We start from the raw sequence: 21400 nt of genomic DNA on the forward strand, positions 1-21400 counted from the left end.
CAGGGAGAGTTCATTGTGTCCCCTCAACAATATCAAAATTGCTTTGCTTATCCAACTTTGAATCATGAAAGGTCTTCTTGAGTGTTTAGATTCTTAGCCACAATCCACTTTCTAGAGGATCCTAGTTGTAACTCCAATAAAGTTGGACTAAGGAGAGGCCCTTTGCTTGTTCTTAGATTTTACCATTGTAAATGACTCCTCATCTAAAATCATAGAGTATTTACCCAAATTAATAGGTAGATCCATAACCTCATTCAAAACTGGGTCCACTGGAGTCTGAGATTGAGGAAGAGAATTATCTCCCATGGCATTAAAATTTTCCACTAAAATAGCAGTAACCGATGGAGAGATCTGGTTCTTGGAAACATGCACTTCCCCCAACCCTTTAATAATGTCCACCACTAAATTAAATGATGCATCAAAACTAAGAGAATCCATGCAAGGAGGAGGGGAGCCCAAATCAGTGGAATCCACACCCAAGTTGGGGGAAGTAGGGGGGACCACCTAATGCCCCTTAGATGAGGTAGAATCGGAAACCCCTAAGGGATTTTTCCTCTAAACCTTCTTAGTCTTTTAGAGCATTAAATGGGAAATCCCTGTCCTAATGGCCTACTTTATTGCATTGGAAGCAAGAAAAGGGAATAGATTCAAATTCAACTTCTTGAGACCAAGCACCAAGCTTAGAGTTGGTACAAATTTCCATAGGCAAATCAATAAAATTCTTGATATTGACACAAATACAAGCATAAACTATCCTCCTCCTTGAAAAAATCATAGGATCTAGAGAAATAAGCTCCCCAAAACAAGCAGCCAAGACTTGGAAGATTTCTTCATCCCAAAATTTAAGGGGAAGACCTAGAAGCCTAACCCAAATAGGGGCCACATCACATGACCAATCCTTAGAGTTAAACCCCATCTCCCACCTCTTAAGGGAAAGGAAAGAACAACCCAACATCCAAGGACCTCTAGAAAGAACAATAGCCAAATCGTCTTCGTAGGTAAATATGAAATTAAACAAGCCTTTTGCCATGGCCACTATGTCAACCTGGCCTTTCTTCTTCCAAGATCTAGCCACCTAAGCATGGACCAATTCAATTTTCAAGCAAGGACCAATAAACTTATCAACAAGAGAGCATTCCATAGAAACAATACTCTTCTCCATAATACATTTTGGAACATAAATAGAAAAGGACCCAAAAATCAGATCCACGGAATGTGAAACATGAGTAGAACATTTACCTTTAAGGTGCAAACCAAAAAGCTCCAACCATTTCTAGTTTTGGATGACATTTTCAAGACCCACAGGTGGTCAAATTGAGTTACTACCAAGGCCCTCCCAAACAATCTCTGGAGCCACACGAGAAGAATGCGAGTTCTTTGCAATAGCTTGAAGAGATAGTGAAGCATCTAGAACCATGTTTTTATCTGACTCGTTATTAGAAGAAAGAACATATTCCTCACCTGAGCCTTCAAATACCGCATATGCTCCCCCAACACAATCTCTACAACTCTCCTAATTTCCTACCCTTGGGGAATTCAAATTTTGAATGACAAACCCAACCGACAACTCCTCCATTGTAAAGGGGCTTGCCAAATTGTTTTTGATTAAGATAAACGGGTTTTACGAGGACCCAAAACCCAAATCCATACAAAAAATATTAAAACAGTAGCAAAATAGTCCTAAACCAACAACCAAACGACCACAAGAATAGGGGAATCAACCCACAACACAAATAAAAAAAATCTAACCAAGAGAATGCATGTATTCAAAGTTCTTCTGTATAATATTCTTATTGACTTCCTCAAGCTCTTCCATTATGAAGCTCGTGGTGCTCCTCTCCTGGTTTCTATTTGTTGTTCTAGTAGAGGGTCCAGTTGTAACCTGCATGTCTGCCCCTTGAGAACTTGGATCCAGATTCTTGTTTTTTAGCTTGGCAACTAAAGGCAGAAAGGGTTTGCCAAATTATTCTTTAGGGTTTCACAAGTAGTTTTCAAAAATTATTTTTGAAAAACGTATTAGGAATCGAGTAAAAAAAATTTGCATTGACATTGTTGGAGGTGATAAGTAGGAGACATTTTCCACATCAAGTCAAATTATGATATTGTTATCAGGATTCAACTATGTAGTTTTTGAGTCAAACTCATTGACCCATGATTCATGAGTAGTGGTTCACAAGAACCCATCTCTAATAAGAATGAATGGTACACTTAGCACTCACTGCATCTAGGCGATGCTCATAGGGGTGTACCATTCATTCTCATGAGATATGGGTACTTGTGGACCACTACTCATTAATCATGGGTCAATAAGTTTGACTCAAAAACTACATAGTTGAATCCTGATAGCAATATCATAATTGTTGGAGGTACTATGTGGAATATGCAAAAATAATTGAATTCATATATTTTCTAGTTTGGGATATTGTAATGTTGGAAGGCTGTTAAAAATGTTAGTAGTTTACAAAAAAGATATATAATATTTCAAAATTTTGGAATGTTGGAGAAAAATCCTTTTGCAAGAGATCTTGGAGGTCATTCAAAAAACACTTGCCAATTTTAGAGAAAATGGAGCACTTTGATTTTTTCACTTTTTGACACTCAGTCATGCACTCCTAAACACTAAATTATCATTTAATTTTTTGGCTAGATGTTGTAAAAAAAATTACAACCTTTTATTTCAAAAATATAATTGCTATATGCTAAATGAAAAAAGAGAAACAAGTTGAAGTGCAAAAGGCAACAAGGAATGTGCAAGAGGAAATTAAAAGAATAAACTTTAAAAGGATATGTAGAAGAATTTTGAAAGGCAAATGTTGGATTTCTTAGCTAGCTGAAAGGTTAAGTTTTAAATTTTAATTAAACGATTTTTTTTCTAGAGAAAGAGAGGGGGGAGAATGTTGCATATTTAAAAGGGATTTTCTTAAAAACTTAAGAGGCTATGTAAGGTCCATGTGTAGATTTGATTGTAAATATTGTGATGCAGATTTATGCAGATTTTTGTATTTTTTATGTTGATTTGAATCAAATAGAACTACACATTTGGTTGTGTTGCAATCTATGTTGTGTTGTGAGTTTGTAGGAGGAGGGAGTACCTCTTGCATCACTTCACTATTTGATTTGGTTGGCTTTTGCTAAGCCATAGGATCATGTTTTCTCTTAATGGAATTGACATGAACAAATTTTAACTTAAGCTATTCATATCAATTATAATCATAATCAAAATAAAGGGGAATACAATATGTTGTGAGATTATTGTTCAACAAGATGCAATTTGAATATGATGCAGGATTACAATAAATTGAACCAAAGAAAATTTACATCCAAGCTTTACAATCATTGACTATGAGATGTTTATTTTATATTTGTACACATTTTAAGTATTGATTGAGGATAAATTGCCTTGGGTCCACACACTAACACTAGGACAAAATGAATTAAATAAAATTTGCACAACTAATTTCATGTGGTGATGTTTTTCCTATCGATCTTGGTCATTTTTTAGACTATTGATTTTCAACAAGATCATCAAATTAAAAAGGGCTTTGTAGTAACAAAAAAGGATGATTAAACTTACTAGAAATGACGTTTTGCAACTCAATTATTTAAAACATTTAAAAATAGTTTTATTTACTGTGAGTGTATTGGTAAAGAACTTTGATAAATTAAAACTCTGGACACACTCCCATTATTATGATTTTCTACTTTGAGCAATGAACTATGAGTATAGTTATGGGATTCAATTTCATTATAGATCATGCTACAAATGAATATGATGACAATTGGTTTTTCACAAAGATAGCCTATTATAGAGAACAAGGAAATCTTGCTATAGTTGTGATCATTGATTTTGTGATTTGTGTCTTAATTTAAACCCTTGGTTTGAATAAAATAAATATAAGAAGATCATGCTTCTTATGCTCTCATTCATCTTGATGCTGACTCTTATTCGTCCTAATGATGGATCACAGAGTGTGATCCAGAAATCTACTTATAAAGAATGCTATAAATTGAAGAAATCTTATATCATTAATTAAGATAAAATGTTCCATTCTTTAAAAAAACATAATAGTGTGAAAAAAAGACCAAAATTAACAATGACCCACAAATATCAGACAAATTTTTCAATCTTATCATAATTTTCCTCATCTTTATAATGATGATGGATTAATAAATACTAAACACAAATACAAAGTTACATCAAGATGCTTTTATCAAAGACTCATAAACTAGAACATACAAACAGCCAAGCACTAAGCATCGCAATTCTCTGAAGCAATACCAAGCCTTGAGCCTGGCACATCATGCACTACGCGGAAGTTCTGCTGCTGGTAATTCCCAATTATAGATACCACCGAGTCTCCCACATCAGGAGGGATAGCAAAAGCCAAACATAAGACCGAACCCTTAGCATTTCCAGGGAACAGAGTGTTCTCCATAGGCAGACTCAAGTCCAAACTATTCTCAAAATGCAATGTAATCACAGGAAACTTCACAGCTTTGGAAGGAACCTTATAGCACGTATCGAAGGGTTCTGAGGGCCGAGCCAGAGTGAGATTAGACATTTGACGGCGGAAAGAATCTCGCATGGCATTGTAAGCGGGCTCCACAAGCCGACTAATAACAGTACCCGAATCAATAATAGTCCCTTTCCCCGTTCCAGCAGGAATAGAAATGAGCTCTTCTCCCACAGAGATTCCAGTGAGCCCTAGAAAATAGAAAGAAGGGAGCTGGGAATTTGACAAGAGGGGAGTGAACTGCAAGCCCGGAATAGAAAGAGCGGTTTTCCCCAATCTGAGAGACCCAGTGAAAGCAGAGGACCCAAGGCTAGGAAGGCAATAAGAGAACGTTCTGTCATATAAAGCAGCCGTCTGTGAAACAAAGGAAACAGAATCCCTTCCAAAGCCAATTAAACCGGGGGAGGACTGGATGAGAGGTCCCTTGAGAGAATACGCGCATCCAAAAACAAAATCCTTCACGTACTGTGAGCTCACAGAGAGAGTCTCAGATGACATCAACTGATCAACTTCTGATTGATCCCCGTATTGTTCTCCAACACTGCAGTTGCTATTTTTATCATTTCCACAGATGCCCAGATCTTGACAAGGCTTTGAAGCGCAGGTGAGGTATTTGTAGGTTGAAGATTTAGATGGGCTGAAGAGGGCACTTGAGCAAGAAGAGCAGGGAGCACAGGGGATCCAGGTAATATCACTCCCGGTGTCCACTTCCAAGTAGAAGTTTTGAATGGGTGTGCCGAAACCCAGCTTGATAATGTAATTTCCACCACCCTTGGCGGAGGATAATGGTACATCGGTGTCCTCTTGTGGACTAATGGGGCTGCTGGTCTTGAATGACCGGCCCACGCTTCTGTTCATTATTGCTCGGTAGCGATGTTCATCGCCCTTGATGGACTCCACTATGACACTCCACCATGTTGAATTGGGGAGCCTAAATGGGGAACATTTTCCTTGAATGTGGATGACCCTCAAGCTTGAATTTTCAATCTCTCTCGCAGAGCAGTCCTTGTTAAGCTCTGCGTCCTTCCATATGAATGATGCAGGACTTACATTGGCAAACTTGCTCTTTTGGGCCAACACAGAAAGGATTATTTGGAAAAGCACTGAAATGAAAAGGATTGAGCATGCACACTTCGCCATTCTGATTCTAATTCCACACACAGAGGTGGCGAGTGATTGATGAGCTTAGAGAAAGGATGGAGATCATATATAGAATGCATAAACGAGCTTGTTATGAACGCTAACCTCGAAAGTGGGGATTGTCTGTTTCCACGAAAGAGTTCAAAAGTGGGGATTTTCTGTTTCCACGAAAGAGTTCTCGAGTTCCATGACGTAATTGCTTTGCTTGGTCACTCTACTTTCCTCGATTCCTCACGGCCTACCACTTCGCTTTTGCTCTTGAATAAGAAATTTGACCATGATATTTGATGCTTTCAGACGAGATTTTTCAATACCCAGTTCAGCAAAGCGCGGCAAAAATTGGTTTGGGATGGTGTGAATTCATTCCCGGCATCAAATCGTCGTCTCACTGCCCCCACCACTTTCCTTTCGTTTTCGAATATGGACTACAACATGATATTTCTACGTTTTCAGACGAGATTTTTGAGAAGTACGTGAAAAAGGTTTGGGATAGTGTGAATTCATTTCCAGAATGTTCTCCTCTACCCAGAAAGACTAGTCATTCGAGCTAATTGAAACAGGTCAATTCTTGCTTACATCAATTTCTTAGTGCCCCATATTGATTGGGCCACTTTTGTGAGTATGCCTAGAATCTACTCGTACGATTTTCTCTTAGTAGCCTAGAATCGAGATCCAGCTATTCTGGCTCCGCAGTAGGGAGTCAATAATATGCAGGTTACAGCTGGGTTTACAATTTCATAATTTTCTATAGTTGAGTATCTTATTTTTGTGGTTTTCAAAATTTTATGTGAAAATTTTAAATCACTTCCAATTTTTTATAACAGTTTAATTGGCAAATTTCCCTCTCATAACTAAGGTTTCAGGGTCACATCATCCAATATGATGCCACATTAGCATTTCTTTTGCTAAGGTTTCTGACATAGCCCAAGAAAAAAGTGAGACTATATTTGTAGAAATGTTAGACCAAGTAATACTTGTACAAAAGTTAGACCAAGTAATACTTGTACACTGATGTGGTATCACATCATTCATTGCTTTTTAATGCTTAGGGATCTACATTTCATTCAATTATGGGTAGTCATCATCACAATAGCAACTTTATGACCACAATTATTAGTGCAATGTTGTCAAAAATATTGGGCATTAAATGAACGAGTGCTATTGTAACATGTTCAAGTGTTGGGTCCTTTCTAGAGATTACTTTAGTGGCGAATATTCGCCAATGGCGAATTTTTCACATCGGCAACCTCGGAAATGACAAATATTTTGTACCGACTAGGGGTGGCCATGTCATCAGAACATTATCAATTTCTATCAAATTCACGGCCCGATCGCAATATGTTTTATGTAATTAAATGTTTGTATACGAGGATTTTGTCAATACAATATACGGTGGACACACGTTAAATTTAATTTTTTCGCCTACACTTTCAAAGGTTGCCTTAATAGATGACCATAATTCGTCTATAGGCATATGAAGATTTGTTAGCCAAGTGGACCCAATTCACTTGACGTTTTTCCGACGCATGTCTCCATTCACCCCAATTTTCGCCAACTATATTGTATTTGCCAATTATTTGGACGACCCATAATTGCCTCGAAAATTACATAAGTCGTGTTATAGTTAAGTGGGATTCGCCAAATATTTGTATACCATATAAAATTCCAGCGAAATTCGCCATATAAGGATTGGTATAAATACATTCAAAGATCAGATCTATCTCTACACAATCTGGTGGGTTCTAGGCTCTAAATTCGGATCAATAGAGAAGTTTCAAACCAAGGAAAATCATTGTTGTTTTCTGCATTGGCGACTGCTAGTTCCCTAAAGGTGAGTGATCATATTTTTGAAGTGTTATAATATTATTCTAAATTTCACTATAAATGTTTGCATTATTGAGTTCATTCTTATTTAGTGGGGACCCGTCAGTACCAACTGGTTAGCCGGAAGATTGAGACCTCAGACATCTAGATTGTAGGTTGTAGGGCCAATGAAACATATATTATACTTTATAGTCTATTATTACTTCTTCAACAAATTGATATTTTTTTGGTACCCTTTATTTCGTTGGAGATGTCGAACAGGAAGAAGGGTAGGAAACCTGAATGTGGAGAAGGCCATGAGAGGCCAAAAAAACACTAAACGTTGTCTTCGTACTTTGGCTTTGGAAAAGATCGTGGTGAAAATTAGGAAGGTACATCATCACAAGTACAAGTACAAAATTCACAACCTACACCGCATGTTGAAGACGACGGCGAACCTGATATCTCAGATCAAGATGATCTTGAAGAAGATTATTTGGTAGATACCCAAGTTAGTCAGAATGATATAATTGACTTGGGTGATAATGTCAAAGATGATGATGCACGAAAGGGGAAAAGAAAAGCCAAATCAAAAAAAGATCAACCAAAATCAGAAAATGATTGGGAATGGGATATGTCAGTGAGGAATTTTCAAATTAATTGCACATCAAAGTATCCATTCATTGAATCAGTGGAGAATCCAATTGAAGGCAAGCCTCCAATAGAGTGCAAGTGTAAGATTTGCACTTGGAAACATAACAAGGAAATTAGGTTGCAGCTAAAATTTGACACCATAGAAAAGCTATGGGTAAAGTTTATAAAAAACAAATGATAGACGGAGTTGAAAAATCAGTGATAAGATGGAAAACAAAGGAGGAATGTAAGCATGTGAGGAATGCCAAAGAGTATTATTTTCATGAGAAAATATAGACAAGGCCTACTGAAGTTAAAGGTTCTATTGAAGCTAGTTTTGGAAAAACAATGCAAATAGAACAACTGGGAAAAGTTGTTCTCTTAAGTGTTTTTTTTTAATATTTTGAGTAGAGGGTGTGCTATCACAAATTTCCCATCAATTAGTGGTTTATTACACTTTTTGAAAGTTTCTAACTATCCTAATAGTTACTGGTCAGTAAATAGTGGATGGGAATGGGGAAGTTGTCTTACTAAGGTTGAAAAGGAAGACGTAAAGGAAAAAATAAGAGAGTCAAACTTTATTGCTTTTTTTTTAGACAAAGTTATGACATGAGATGTTTATTTCAACTAGTAAAGAGATGTTTAATTGAATATGGAGTTATGAATGACATGACGATTGCCAAATAATTGGTGTGTTGGAGTAGATGGAGCTTCAGTAATGCAAGGTCACGGGAACGGTCTTTGTGTACAAAGATTGAAACTTCTTTTGCACCGTACATTATTGCAATTCATTGCATGACTCACAGAATGAATCTAGCTTTTGGAATTGTGAGCAAGTATGCTTCAATAAAAAAAATTGAAATTTTAATCAAAGAGCTCTACTCACACTTTTGTCGAAGTCCCAAGCAATTTATGGAATTTCAACACTTTGCTGATGGAATAACTGATGAGAACAAGCTTCTCAAGGATAATGATACTAGATGGATCTCTTTGGATGGTCCAACGCATCAAGGTTTTTCAGAATATCCATCCTTGATTGGACTATTTCACACGACGAATCAGAGCGACCAAAATTTCCTGACCTTCTTCGAAGGTTAAGTAATATAGAGACACTCTTAACTTTAGCATCTCTTTTGCCCATGCTAGAGGAAATGAGGAATATTATGAATGTTACCCAAAAAAGAGCTTTGTATATTGCAGAATATGCTATGTTGCGTAAGTTGACATGCATGGCCCTCGACAATCTCTATCAAAATCAACCAACACTATCTGATGAAAAATTTGTTAAGTGGCGGACACTCACAGATCTGAACAATCCTAATAACCTTTTACAAATCGGTACAAACAGGGAGGTATGTGCCAATGTACGGGGAGTTGAGATACTAGTGCACTTCTATGTCACGGTCAACCTCGAGGAACCAAGAAAGAACCCCAGTAAGCAACTAGCAAGAGTTACAAGGGAAGATTTCGACAAGATTGTTGAGTCTGTAACTACTTCTATGAAGAAAATTGCCTATGATCTTTCCTCACAGATTATAAGCAGATTCTCTCCTGACAACCTACTCGAAGTCATGTCTATTGTATTTCCTCAATATTGCAACCTTAGTAGTACAACTAATTTTTGAAGTAAGCTATTGACTTTGATAAAACAATTTTGCATATCCAGAGAATTGAATGGAGTAACTATAAATGGAATATTAGACGAAAATCTTCTTAGAGAGAAATCATCTCATTTTACATACACTATGAGGGAACAATATGGCAGAATGGAGAACCCTCCCGAAGAGAGATTAGTAACAAGGCTTTGGAAAAATATAGGTGAGAGTGTAGCTTTGTGTGATTCAATACTAGAATATTTGAAGCTTGCTGATTTATGTCTTACCATGATATTGGGTTCGGTGGAAGATGAAAGAGTTTTTGGTGCTTTGGGTTCCTAAAATCAAAGCTATGAAACAAAATATAGGCTCTATACATCTAGGTATGATGTCCACACTTTTCCTTATGATAGGGCACTGAAAATATAGAGGTCCAAATGTGAAAGAAGAGGTTTGGGTAACACTTCAAACCAAAGTGCTAGTGGGACTATTGAGTCATGTACTAGAACTATTGGTAGCATTGAGATACAGTTCAATGAAGGTATGCAGACTAAGAGTGAAGAAAACACAGACAAGAATCAAGAAAGCTCTAAATTTGATGAGGATGAATGGCAACTATAAGAGATTGGTATTTATTAATATTATTACTATATCTCATCATTCATATTACAAAATCATATTATTATGGTTGATAACCTGATGATATTTTATGAGTCTGTCAACTTTTTGCAATTAGAATTTAATATTGATTTGTAATTGTATTATTCAACTTTCTATTTCCAGATTTAAAATAGCATAATAAAATACCATAATGTGTTTATTGATACATAGATGTTTATTTAGACATCTTACGAACTTAAATTTTCATTAATTCTTTCAAAAAATAGTCATATGATACAATTCATTCAATACACCACTATGTGTGATTCTCCATGCAAAAGTCCATACAAAGTTCCTGAACCCTTTGTAAATGACCCTGAATTCCCTTTTATAGAAACAAAGGAGCAACAATAACTTCAGGTTGATTTGCAACATGTGAAGACTCAACATCAAAATTAATTATTGAGGCACTGGACATTGAATATATTGTCTCGACTACCATCAATATCACAGACTCAACACAAATTTACATGGACATCACAGGCTAGATTAATAATTTAGCAATTTAACAATTGCTACATGTCCCCTGTTCAAAAAATACAGTTCAAAATTAAATATTAATTCAAGACATGACAAATTAAATATAGATAATAGCAGTGCCCAAAACCCAGAAATCAAAAATAGAGAAATATAGAAATGTTAAAACTTGGGAGAATTTGAGAATACAAATTTATAAGCTGAAGGTTTGTACTGTGCATCATAGATTCATAGGATGGATTAGCAATAGCGAGTGCTGGTTTTTTCCTATTCATAAAACATAGTTATTTCAAACGATGCCAAATTCTAAATAGAAAAAACATAAAACCTTGAAATTAAGAGTAAAAGTAGAAAATTGTGCAATAGATACTATGATTCTTGAGATTTTTGTGTTAGTTTTTGTAGGGTGCTTCACTCTTCATTTGAAGGAAGGTCAATATTCTTTAAAATAGGGAAGGTCAACTGCAACTTCATCAACAATCCATATTTAGAAGAGTGGCTTGACATCATTGTTTCACCCAATACCCCATTTAGAGTTGTAAATGGTTTGATGAATTCCAGAAAGCTTTGGGGAGTTGTGTTCTTAGGAAGCAAGTCTAAATCAGACTTCATTTTTTTTTCCATGTTTATTTTGTAATCTTCTTTTTCAATGAATTTATTTGATGGGTCAACGGACTTAGGCAAACCAAGTTTAATCAAAGTAGTTGTCTTTTCTTGCAGGTTCAATATCTTTTTGCCACCTTTATCCATAAAATATGATGTTTCCCTTAGTTTTTGGCATTTTTGAAAGATAGATGATGTCTTAACTATGGCATCAATGCGGATGTTAATTCCCTTGGATGCCAAATAGTTGTCAATGGTCCCGTAGACTACTTGCAAAATCTGTTTCGCCATATCCTCTTTTGAATAAACATGTATTCTCTTCTCAATGTGCCCTTTGATTTTCATATAAATTAATCTCAAACTTTCATTCAATTCAAACCATTCACACAACTTGTCACTCCTCTCCATTATTTGCCCCCAAATGTTTTCTTGTATATACTTCATTGTATTTTTCATATTATCTTTCAATGTATCCTTCAAAGTTTTAATTTTATCATTTGCATTGTGTAGGTCTTCTTTCATTTGTGCATATTTTTTTCTTTCTTCCTCTACTTCCTCTTCCAAATGTTTTTATTTTTCCTTCTCATGATCCAATAGGTCCTACATTTCTTTTATTTCGACGGGAGCTGACTCATAACTTTTGTATAATTTTTCAAAACTGTCTCTTTCATCATCAATTTTTTTAATTGCTTTTAGCTAGTTTTTCCCTCAGTTCCTTCAATTCTGCCTCCATCTTTTCATGCTTTGCAATTTCTACTGCAAAGCCCAACTTTTTTATCCTTTTCTGTAAATCAATGCACTTGTTATCTGCTACTTTCCTCTTTGATTTTTCATTTGCCGAGTCTACTTGTAACTTTTCTATTTGTTTCTCCAGTTTATTTTTTCTCTCTCCAACTTTAGCAGTGAAGTGTAGACCAGTTCGTTAGTCCTTTTTGACACACTAATTTTGTCCACATTTTGTACTTTGGAATAATCCATTTGGAGGGTGCTAACTTGAAATTCAGAGGGACCTATCGGACTATGTGGTGGATTTTATCTTTATTTGGGGGCATAACAATCATGAACTCCATCATATCTTTGTGTGGGTCATATGTTGGAATAACCCCATTCCTTGCAAGTTGTTCCTCTAAAACTTCATTCAGGGCAACCCTCTGCAATGCTCTTTTTTTTCTTTATTTGCATTTGTTGTGTGTTCAAATTTTTCATAGTAATCACAAAATTGAAAATCTGGGCTTGTTGAAGCAATTGAATGTTTGAAAGGTGAAATAGCATAGGCTCTAGTTACATCTATGCATGTGGTTTTAACTAATACATTATGAGGAGTACCAACAACCATTCATGATCCTATCCCACTGTCACTTGCATGTGTAGTTTTTATTGTCTTTTGAGGGGTCTGTTCTGAAGCTGCAAATGATATAGGATTATGAATAGTATGAGTAGATCCACTAGTGGCCTCTTGCGAGAGATATTTTTTTGTTGCACTTGTCCAATACCAAGACAAATAGTATCAATGGTAGTACCCATGCCAACCCCACTAATCGTAGTGGCACTTGAATGAACACTAATAGGAATACTACTCCCTAATTCCCCACCAATGGCAGTGGTACTTGATTCACCACCAATGGGAATACCATGATGTGGTGGTGGTTGTGGATTTGAACCTCTAACAAATGTAGGTGGACCTGGAGGGTAATGAGTAGTACCTTTCCATGATAAATCTGACGAATCAAGTCCAATGACTAGTTTAATAGGAGCTTTTGATTTTGAATCTGATGGAAGTTGTATCTCAAGTGGAAACCAAATGCCTTCTCCTCTAGGACCTATACCACCACCTTCAAAACCCATTTTTTCCATAATGTTTTCCCCTTTGCTATATTTTTCTTTCACGGACTCATTGACTCCACCTAATATTGTAGGAACTGTAGTAGTTGATGGAGTGACCTCAACCTCATACTCATTTTCATCATCACTCCTGTCATATGTTGTTGTGGGATGCTCCATATTCCACAATTTTCTAAACTCTACATGCTCATCGATGGTCTCAAAATCTGCACTGGTCTTTCGTTCACCAAGATTATTCCTCTTTTTCCAAAAATCATTTATTTTTATTTGAGTCCAAAATACATCTACACGTTCTTGCAGAATTGTTTTGGGAATAGATTTGTTAGATGGATTAGCAGTTTTTTGGTAGAAATTGTAGGACCTCCTATCTTGGATGCCCTCCTCTGTTGTCCTCAGTGTGTGCAATACCATAATTTGTGATGACAATTCTTTTGTTGAAATGTTATTGTCAACGGCAATTTTCTCCATCTCTTTTTTGTACCTCACCCAAGGAGTCCATGTTTCTAAGATTTTCTAGCAATGGTTTACTTTCATGTTGACATAACGCTGAAGAGTTCCCATTTTTCTTAAACCTTGCTTGAACTACACCAATTGGATCATATTGCTAGAGACCCTCATCACCAAAGCTAAAAACTGTCAAAAAATCATGTGCCACATGGAATGCTTTTCTCACAAATGTGAATCCTCCACATGAGAAAGGCAAGGAAGGAAATATGCTCTTCTTTTGCTGACCATGAAAGTGCCTATCTGTGTTCTCCAATTGTAGTACATATTCTAATGCAAATATCCTCTCTGTCACATGTATTGGAAGTCTGCAAGGTTTTACTATTGATCCATAAAACCTTAACATAGTGCATTCTTCCATGAAGAACCAATCAGCCGATTGTATTTGACTTCCGAGTTGAATGCAATCTCTACAAGACACAAGCAATCTAGGAATTGGAGTGCTTGCAATTTCATTATATATTGGCGCCAAAAAGAAGTCTACAAAATGGTTGTAGCTCTTTTTGTTATCATGCATCCTTATCTTAGGCGTCCATTCATATATTGGATAATTTGTTCTATTTCGAGTCTTCTCATCTATCTTATAGTTCACAATGTGAATAGTGTTGGTCTCGAATATTGCATGATACTTGGATAGAAGAAGATAACACAAGTAGGATGAGAACCTAAATGTCTTACAAGAACCATTTTTTTTCATTAGTAATTATTTTTGCATGGATTGAACAACATGCTACAAAATTATATCTTACTAGTTGACTTACACAATGGATATTAAAAATAATTTCAACAAAGCTAGCACCCACTTCCCTATCATTTTCCAATCCCAGGCAAAATGTCAGCAAGGAAATAGTATCTTGAACCCATGGAACAAAAATGTTACAATCATAAGGAGGCTTATGATTCCGATCCAATGGAGTACCACGCATTATTAGAGCTTTGATAAATTAATCTCTATGACTTGGATCAAGACTCTCATAATTCTCTGCCAACTTTGCTAGGTCAATTTGGACATTTGAGTTTTGTGCTTCAAACCCTAGGTTCAATAAATGAGCAAACTCTCTCTCGTTTATGGATATAATTTCCTCTTTTGTATTTTTATTGACAATTGTTTTTTTATCTTCATCATAATTTTCGGCATAGACCATGAAAAATTCAGAGCAAGGGAATACTTCAAGTAACACCATTCTTCCCAATCTAGCATCCCACGATGAGATTTTATTTGATCTTTGTTTTAACATTGTGTTGAAAACAGTAAATTTTGCCCTACTTGGATCTACTACCTTATTAGACAATGCATATCTAATTTCTATGATATGCTTTTCACTATGGATAGCAGGGTCATAAATATCATGGTATTCATTAGCGAAACGTGGTGTTTTAACCAATTCGGTTAGGTATATTTTTTTATTCACTTGGCTTCCTGTTGAACTACTACTGCCTGGTTTCCTAGCGCTGTTACTGTTAATAATTCAAAATTATGCTAGATACAAGCCTAAAAATGCTAACCCTCAAATTGAACCACGAGATTCAAAAAAATAAAAAATGAGGGATGTAGGTGTTCTAGATTTTATCTGAAATTTCTATTTCACTAGATTGGCACAAACAGACTCTGTTGCATTCCTCAATCTAGTAGTCATTTCTAAATCTCCCTAGATTTATTGGTTTCTCCATAAAATGAAATACAATTATGAGCCACTTATTTGAAAGCACTAAAAAGATCAAAAGTAATACCTAAAGGGCAAAATTTCTAGAATTCTGTTGTAATTTTATAAATTATTATTAATATCTATTCGCCACCGAAGGACAAAACATTCATTGCTTCAGTCTAGATTCTGAGGATAGTGGACACGTCACTAGACTCGAGTGACAAGTCACTTGACTCGAGTGACAAGTCACTTGACTCGAGTGACAAGTCACTTGACTCGAGTGACAAGTCACTTTTCTGGACTATTTTTGAAGTCTTTTTAATCCTTTTCAACTTTCGCCCAAAATAAAGCTTAATTATAGTTAATTAAATGTAAAATGTTCAATTCCGGGTCAAGTTCTCAAAAAAGTGTTTACTTCCCACATTTAGGCCGAAATACATCCTAAGTCGTTGATCTATGCTCATCCAATGGATGATGGTATTTATTGTTAGTTGTCATGGGTCCCAAGACTTTTGCCATTTTTCGGCCATGTCACTAGACTCGAGTCACTTTTCGGTAATGGTTTTGAAGACTTTTTAATCGTTTTCAACTTTTTCCCGAAATAGAGCTTATTACAATTTATTATAAATTAAGTATACAATTAGAAATTTAAATTTAACTATACTTAATTAAATTTTTATCATTTATGGAAGTCTTCAATTAGAAGTTTGCAAAAAAAAAATTATCATTCCCACATTTGGCCCGAAATACACCTCACGTCGTTGAACTGTGCTCATCCAACGGATGACGGTATCCTTTGTCATTTGTCATGGGTCCCATTATACATAGGATTTCTACCACCCAAACGCCACATCACTTGACACTTCATCATCCCATGGGTCATAACCTTTCTTTCCTATCGATGTTCAATGACTCGTGTTTCCAGTGAAAGTTTGCAAAAAAATTTAGAGATCCCACATTCGGCCTGAAATACACCTTAAGCCATTGATTCATGCTCATCCAACGAATGATAGTATCCATTGTCAGTTTTCATCCGTCCCATTATCAATAGGATTTGAATATGAATTAAATATGTAAATTTATAATGAATTAAATATATAATTTAAATATGTAATTTCAAAACTTGCATGATATTTCATTTTTTTTTATCGATTATTTTTGTATTGTATTACTTGGAAATAAAATATTACAAATATGCAAATATATGTGGTATAGTAAAATCACCAGAGTTCTGCCACCACAAAAACACCTCCAAGGGCCAAAACCACCATTCCCAATAAAAAATAAAACCCTACTACATACAAAAACCTCAAAATTCCAATTCAACGTACCAAAATTTGTAGCAGAGATCCCCTCATACATACAAAGTTGGGGAGAAAATGGACATGTAACAAAAAGATACAAACAAACAATGCCAAACACCACCGACCATAGCAAGATTAACTCAGAAACAACCTGTACTCCGATTCATCATAGAATTCTGAGAGCCACTTCATTACTTGGGTAGTCTCGAGTCTCGGTTGCAACTCTCAACCCACCTCTGCACGTGCCACTTCATGAAGGACCGTTAAAACCTCATCACATTGCATCAACCTTGCAAACATTTTGAAGGCCTTCCACCCACGCCAAGCAAGAGCTCTGCATCTTGGCTTCAATTCATCATCAACCTATCAAATGAGTGGTAGCGGTGCCACTAGACTAGCCACCCCTGCCTCAGAAACAATGCCCACCTTCAAGACCACACGAACAAACACACTATCCAAATTTAATAGGTATTGCCCATCAATTACAACTCCGAGGGCATTTTTTACCTTGTCCACCTCGTCTTCAAATTGGAAACCCCAAACTACACTCAATGAATATGCCTACATGTTTGTCCTATAGCGATGACCTACATGGATAATTTCCTCTCTCAACAACATTTTCACACTCTCGTACAGTTGCTTATCCTTAAGCAAGAACAAACCTTTTAGCCTCATGTCTGTAAATCATCTGAGAAATGGGACTCATTTCTTATCAGTATGGAAGGAGAAATCGGTTTCCATGCTACTTAAGAAACCCAAGACAATGCTGCAAGTGCAGATAGTATGATACCAAGACTTCCAATCCACCCAAGATTTAAACACCTCTCACTCAATTTTCTAATTTCTGACATCCAACGACAGTGGCCGTCGGTATTAATCACAAATTCTACCATCATTCCTTCACATGCACTAGTTCAACCACATAATTCGTCTGCATAAGCTGACATTAAAGCTACATAAAGGCTAAATGTTAACCATTCATTTTCAGTGATGTGCGTACCATCGGTCCATAAGGCAATATCATTGCATATCCATTGTTAGTTTTTGTGGGTCCCATTATACATAGGATTTATGCCACCCAAATGCCACGTCACCAGACACTTCATTGTCCCATGGGCCATAGCAATTATTTCATGTCGATGTTCAATGACGCGTATTTTTGGTGTTCAATGTACATATATCTAGTTAGTTGGACTTTTTTTTATATTGAAATTATGCAAAAAAAATTACAACAAGTAAGTTGGACTTTTAATTCACTTGTTTTTCGCAAGATAAACATCCTTTTTTTAATATTTATAATCAATGATAATCAATGTACAAATAATTAATGGAACAAATTGGATTTTTTTATATATATTAAATATAGAGGAAGAAACATACCAAAAGAAAGACCACGGTATTAAATTTATTTCCATTGTTTAACAAAAGATTGAAATAACGTAGCTTATAGACAAAAAAAACGTAGCTCATAGACACTGCGGTCCTTATTGGATGCTATCGCTTGTAGCCAATCCCTGACATTATATTTTTTCAAATACTTCTTTGTCAAGCACTTCAAATATCTTTTAAAAAAGGTCATCTCAGAAGTGACATTGAGTTTGTTCTTTAACTTTAGAGAAGAAATTAGAATAGACCTACTATTTTTTTATGGTGAAAATTAAATCTCATATCCACACAAATTAATAACTATTTAAAATATTTTAAAACATAATGATTATACTAAGTATCCTGCCATGGCATGATGGCAGCAACAAATAATAAAATGAAATAAAAAAGCATTTTTATATCCATAAAAGGCAAACTGAAAAAAACTGGAATTTATAAAATTATCATTAATATATATGTTTTGCTTTATAATTTTTACATGTCGGAGTCCCTCAAAAACTTTAAATCCAAAATGAGTGAGGTTACAAGGAAATGGCCAAAAAAACATAACTACTAGGTGGTCGGGGCTAGGGCATAGGTAGTGGACATATTCACGGTTTACCCTAAGAATATTGCCCTCCCTCTATGTATAATTATTTAGACATTATAAGTTGTGAGAATTCTTCAAGCCAACTGTAGTCTGGAAAGTCATCCAGGAGGAACCATTTATGGATAAAGTATGTACCAATACACGTCCATTTTCTATGATGCGTCAACTACTTCGCATTCAGGTTCAAAAGAAATGGTTGCCTGGCCAATGTTTGGTCAAGGAGGAGAAGCTTGGTTAATTCATTCACCCAAGGGATCCCATCCCTACTTTTGCAAAGATGACAATAGTAACGTTGTCTCCAAGGATGTCTTCTTTAAACACCTTCCTTAACATCATCAACATATCCACCTTGTCTCCTCCGAGGTCCAGAAGAGATGCCAAGGACTAGGATGTAATGTCTGTGTTAACACAATGTCTATTTTCATTACACAGAAACTCTTTGCCAACACCACCCTCACAACCTCATTAGTGAACATCCCAACCTCCTTACAGACTAATTGGACGGTTGGGTCTCTAACGGAGCCCAAAAAGGCCCTCTGGTCCTCCGTAGAAATGTTTCTCAAGTGGATAGGAGTGTCCATCTTGAGAAATCAAAAAACCAAATTATATAGCCTGAGCCTATAGACCTAAACCAAAGGTAGAATTTAAATATTGCGAGCTCCGACAATTTATCTACCAAAGGCTAACTGAAGATGAAATAAGCAAAGATCTTCTATAAATAGTTAAATCTCTTGAGTCTAATAATTCATTCTCTAACTGTATTAATTCTTTTAAATTTTTTAAATCTTTCGTATATCTCTACAAATCTTTCCCATAATTGCACTAGTGTGCGAAATTGGAAACAACTATAAACTAATACCGAATACCATATTGTAAGTGGGGATAGAGTGGAATGCAGTTAGTGACTAGACATATTAAATGACCAACATTATCGACTGTGACATTTGATACATATCTATTGAATCCAATTCCATTCTGGGCACTTTCTGGAGAACTACATTCTCTTCAGAAATTTGGGCCGAAATAAAACTTCAGCCATTGATCTATGATCATTGAATGGTTTAAAATAATTTATGGATTTTAGGTACGTGTCATGTGTCAAAAAGGTCACGCTTATCGATACATCATGCAAATTCCGGACTCAATGCACCTTGTAATGGCAATGAATTCATGAAATCGCCAATAAAATATATATTTTTCCCTAAATAGCCAAATATAAGCCAAACAAATTAAATAATTTTCAAGCGGTGGATAAAAATCGCCAATACACTTAAAGAATTTTTCCTTCGAAGTAAAAATTTTCGCCCATACACTTATATATTTTTTCCTCTAAACGAAAAATATTCGCCTCCTACAATATATATTTTCCCCACAGAACAAGGTGTTAATCGCCAGAATTTTATGAAATTTCTGTACCCTAAAAAAAAATCGCCAATGCAAATTAATTGTTTTTTCCTACTTTCAATTTTTTTTTGCCAACAATATGAAAATTCCCCCCCCAAAATAATGCGTGATTTGCCAGGGTTTTACGCTTTTGCCGAAGGGGTGCTTTCTTAAAGTTATCCCAGGTCCTTTCCCCTATAGTGTGCCAAGAAAACTGTTTAATGTGATTGGTGATATTGGTGAGTCTGGTCTAAAATAAGTAAAGGTTACACACACAAAACTTCATCTCTAGCACTAAAAATATTGTATTAATATGAATATCCAATTCCACTGCATAGGTTTAAACCAACATACATAATATTTGTTATCACAATGGCTCAGTGAAGGTCTAAACCTTGGTGACTACAGTAGAAATACTATAATCTAGTCATCGTACTATGACTTGAGTTATTATTAAATTTTCTATATATATAAGAAATATCATTTAATGTTAATTTGAAAAACTAAATTATCTCACAATAATGCTTTAGTCAATGAAAATATCAAGTGTTTCGTAAAAAATAATCCAAATTTAGAGTTTTGGTTGATAGTAGTAGTGAAATAAATATGAAAATTAAATGAATCAAATGTAGGGATATTTAACTAAAACTTTAATGAAGGTGTCATTATCTAAGCATTAGAAAAATATTTTTTTAGTTGATATAATTTTATAACTTTTAGATGGTTCACTCTCAAATTGAATCTAGTTATGTATTATGTGTGCCCACTCACATGCATATAAGCAATCTATGTGTTCATGTAAGTGGTCTGTGCATGCATGGGCACGAACCATTAATGCATGGATCTAAAGTTTTAGCTCATGAACTTGATTAAATGGTAAAGTTATGTTATATAAAATTTTCCACCTTTATCTCTATACTCAAAATATGGTAAGGGATAGGTGATTTATGTAAGCACCTTTGTGAAATTTGTTGAGATGCAAGGATCATGTTCTCTTTAATTAGAGTCTTAGATTGATTGATTCAACAATGATGAACTAAGGTTAGCAAAACTTTACAAGCGTGATTATGCTTCTCAAATAATGTAGTAATATTCATTTTATTCCTTTATCCTAATTTTAATATAATCTTGCTAAATTCTAGATTATTCAATTTGAATTAGGGTTGGTGTTTGAATACACCACCTTAGCATGCAAAATATGTAGTTGCTAGCACATTCATAAGCTCACAACATCTACTAAAAGTGGAGAAAAGAGAGTATATAGTATGTAAAGTTGAATTTAAAAGTTGGGATCCATGTTTGCAAACATAAGAATGATTGA

The 21400-nt window shown here is 35.4% G+C and overlaps 1 protein-coding gene across 1 annotated transcript; it reads right to left on the minus strand.

Annotated features, from left to right (window-relative positions):
• Positions 1–4127: 4127 nt before the first annotated feature.
• Positions 4128–5706, minus strand: LOC131874594 (aspartyl protease AED3-like). The gene has a single exon (XM_059218162.1). It carries the CDS (start codon positions 5652–5654, stop codon positions 4251–4253), a length of 1404 nt encoding a protein of 467 aa, XP_059074145.1. The 5' UTR covers positions 5655–5706; the 3' UTR covers positions 4128–4250.
• Positions 5707–21400: the final 15694 nt, after the last annotated feature.

The sequence above is a fragment of the Cryptomeria japonica genome, chromosome 3, assembly GCF_030272615.1.
Source record: "Cryptomeria japonica chromosome 3, Sugi_1.0, whole genome shotgun sequence".
Taxonomy (NCBI): Eukaryota; Viridiplantae; Streptophyta; class Pinopsida; order Cupressales; family Cupressaceae; genus Cryptomeria; species Cryptomeria japonica.